Below are 665 nucleotides of genomic sequence, written 5' to 3'. Positions count from 1 at the left end.
TGCGCGTTGTCGGAGGAAAATCGGGACGCCAGTCACGCGCTTCGCTCTACCATGCATCGTTATGGTAGCGAGTCGCTCTCGCCGACCGCGACCGATCACCACCACCACCAGCACCATCACCACCACCACTCTCAACGCCACCACCATCAACAGCACCATCATCACCAACAGCAGCAGCAGCAGCAGCACTTACAATCGGACACGACCCAACAAAGTGTGGTGCTCTCTTCGGCAAGTCATCGTCACTTGGAGGAACAAGAAGCACAGTCGCACTCGCATTCGCTCTCGCACTCGCACTCTCACTCGCAATCGGTGCCGCATCAAGAGACGGACGAGGATACGGAGAGAACGAGTGGAATTACCGCAGCCATGAGGGGCGCTCGTGGGGATTTTACCCTCGGTATGTTGTTTCCGAATCTCAGCACCACCGGTGCGACCAGTTCGGCCAGCGACGTCGGTGCGAACGACGGCCATCAACAACAGCACGGTCACCATCATCATCATCATCATCACCATTTGGAAGAAGTGTTACCGGATGCCGCGTACCTCCAACATCAGATACGGGCGAGCGGAGGTGGAGGAGGTGCCGGTAACGGTAACAACGGCGGCGCGGATGGCGGGGGCGGAGGTGGCGGTGGCGCGGAGGGTAATGGTGGCGGTGGTAC

At 59.2% G+C, this 665-nt stretch overlaps 1 protein-coding gene across 1 annotated transcript in view; it reads left to right on the top strand.

Moving 5' to 3' along the window:
- Positions 1–665, top strand: part of LOC100742874 (box A-binding factor) — a 17,649-nt gene that overhangs the window by 2,001 nt on the left and 14,983 nt on the right. The window contains 1 exon segment of the mRNA XM_024369349.2: positions 1–665. This exon segment is cut by the window's left edge and continues 21 nt beyond it; it is cut by the window's right edge and continues 345 nt beyond it. Within this exon segment, the coding sequence (XP_024225117.1) occupies positions 1–665 (665 nt within the window).

The sequence above is a fragment of the Bombus impatiens genome, unplaced genomic scaffold (genome assembly GCF_000188095.3).
Source record: "Bombus impatiens unplaced genomic scaffold, BIMP_2.2 scf_0549, whole genome shotgun sequence".
In the NCBI taxonomy this organism is placed as follows: Eukaryota; Metazoa; Arthropoda; class Insecta; order Hymenoptera; family Apidae; genus Bombus; species Bombus impatiens.
Note: the sequence above shows the minus strand (reverse complement) of the source record. Positions and strands in the feature narration are given on the sequence as shown.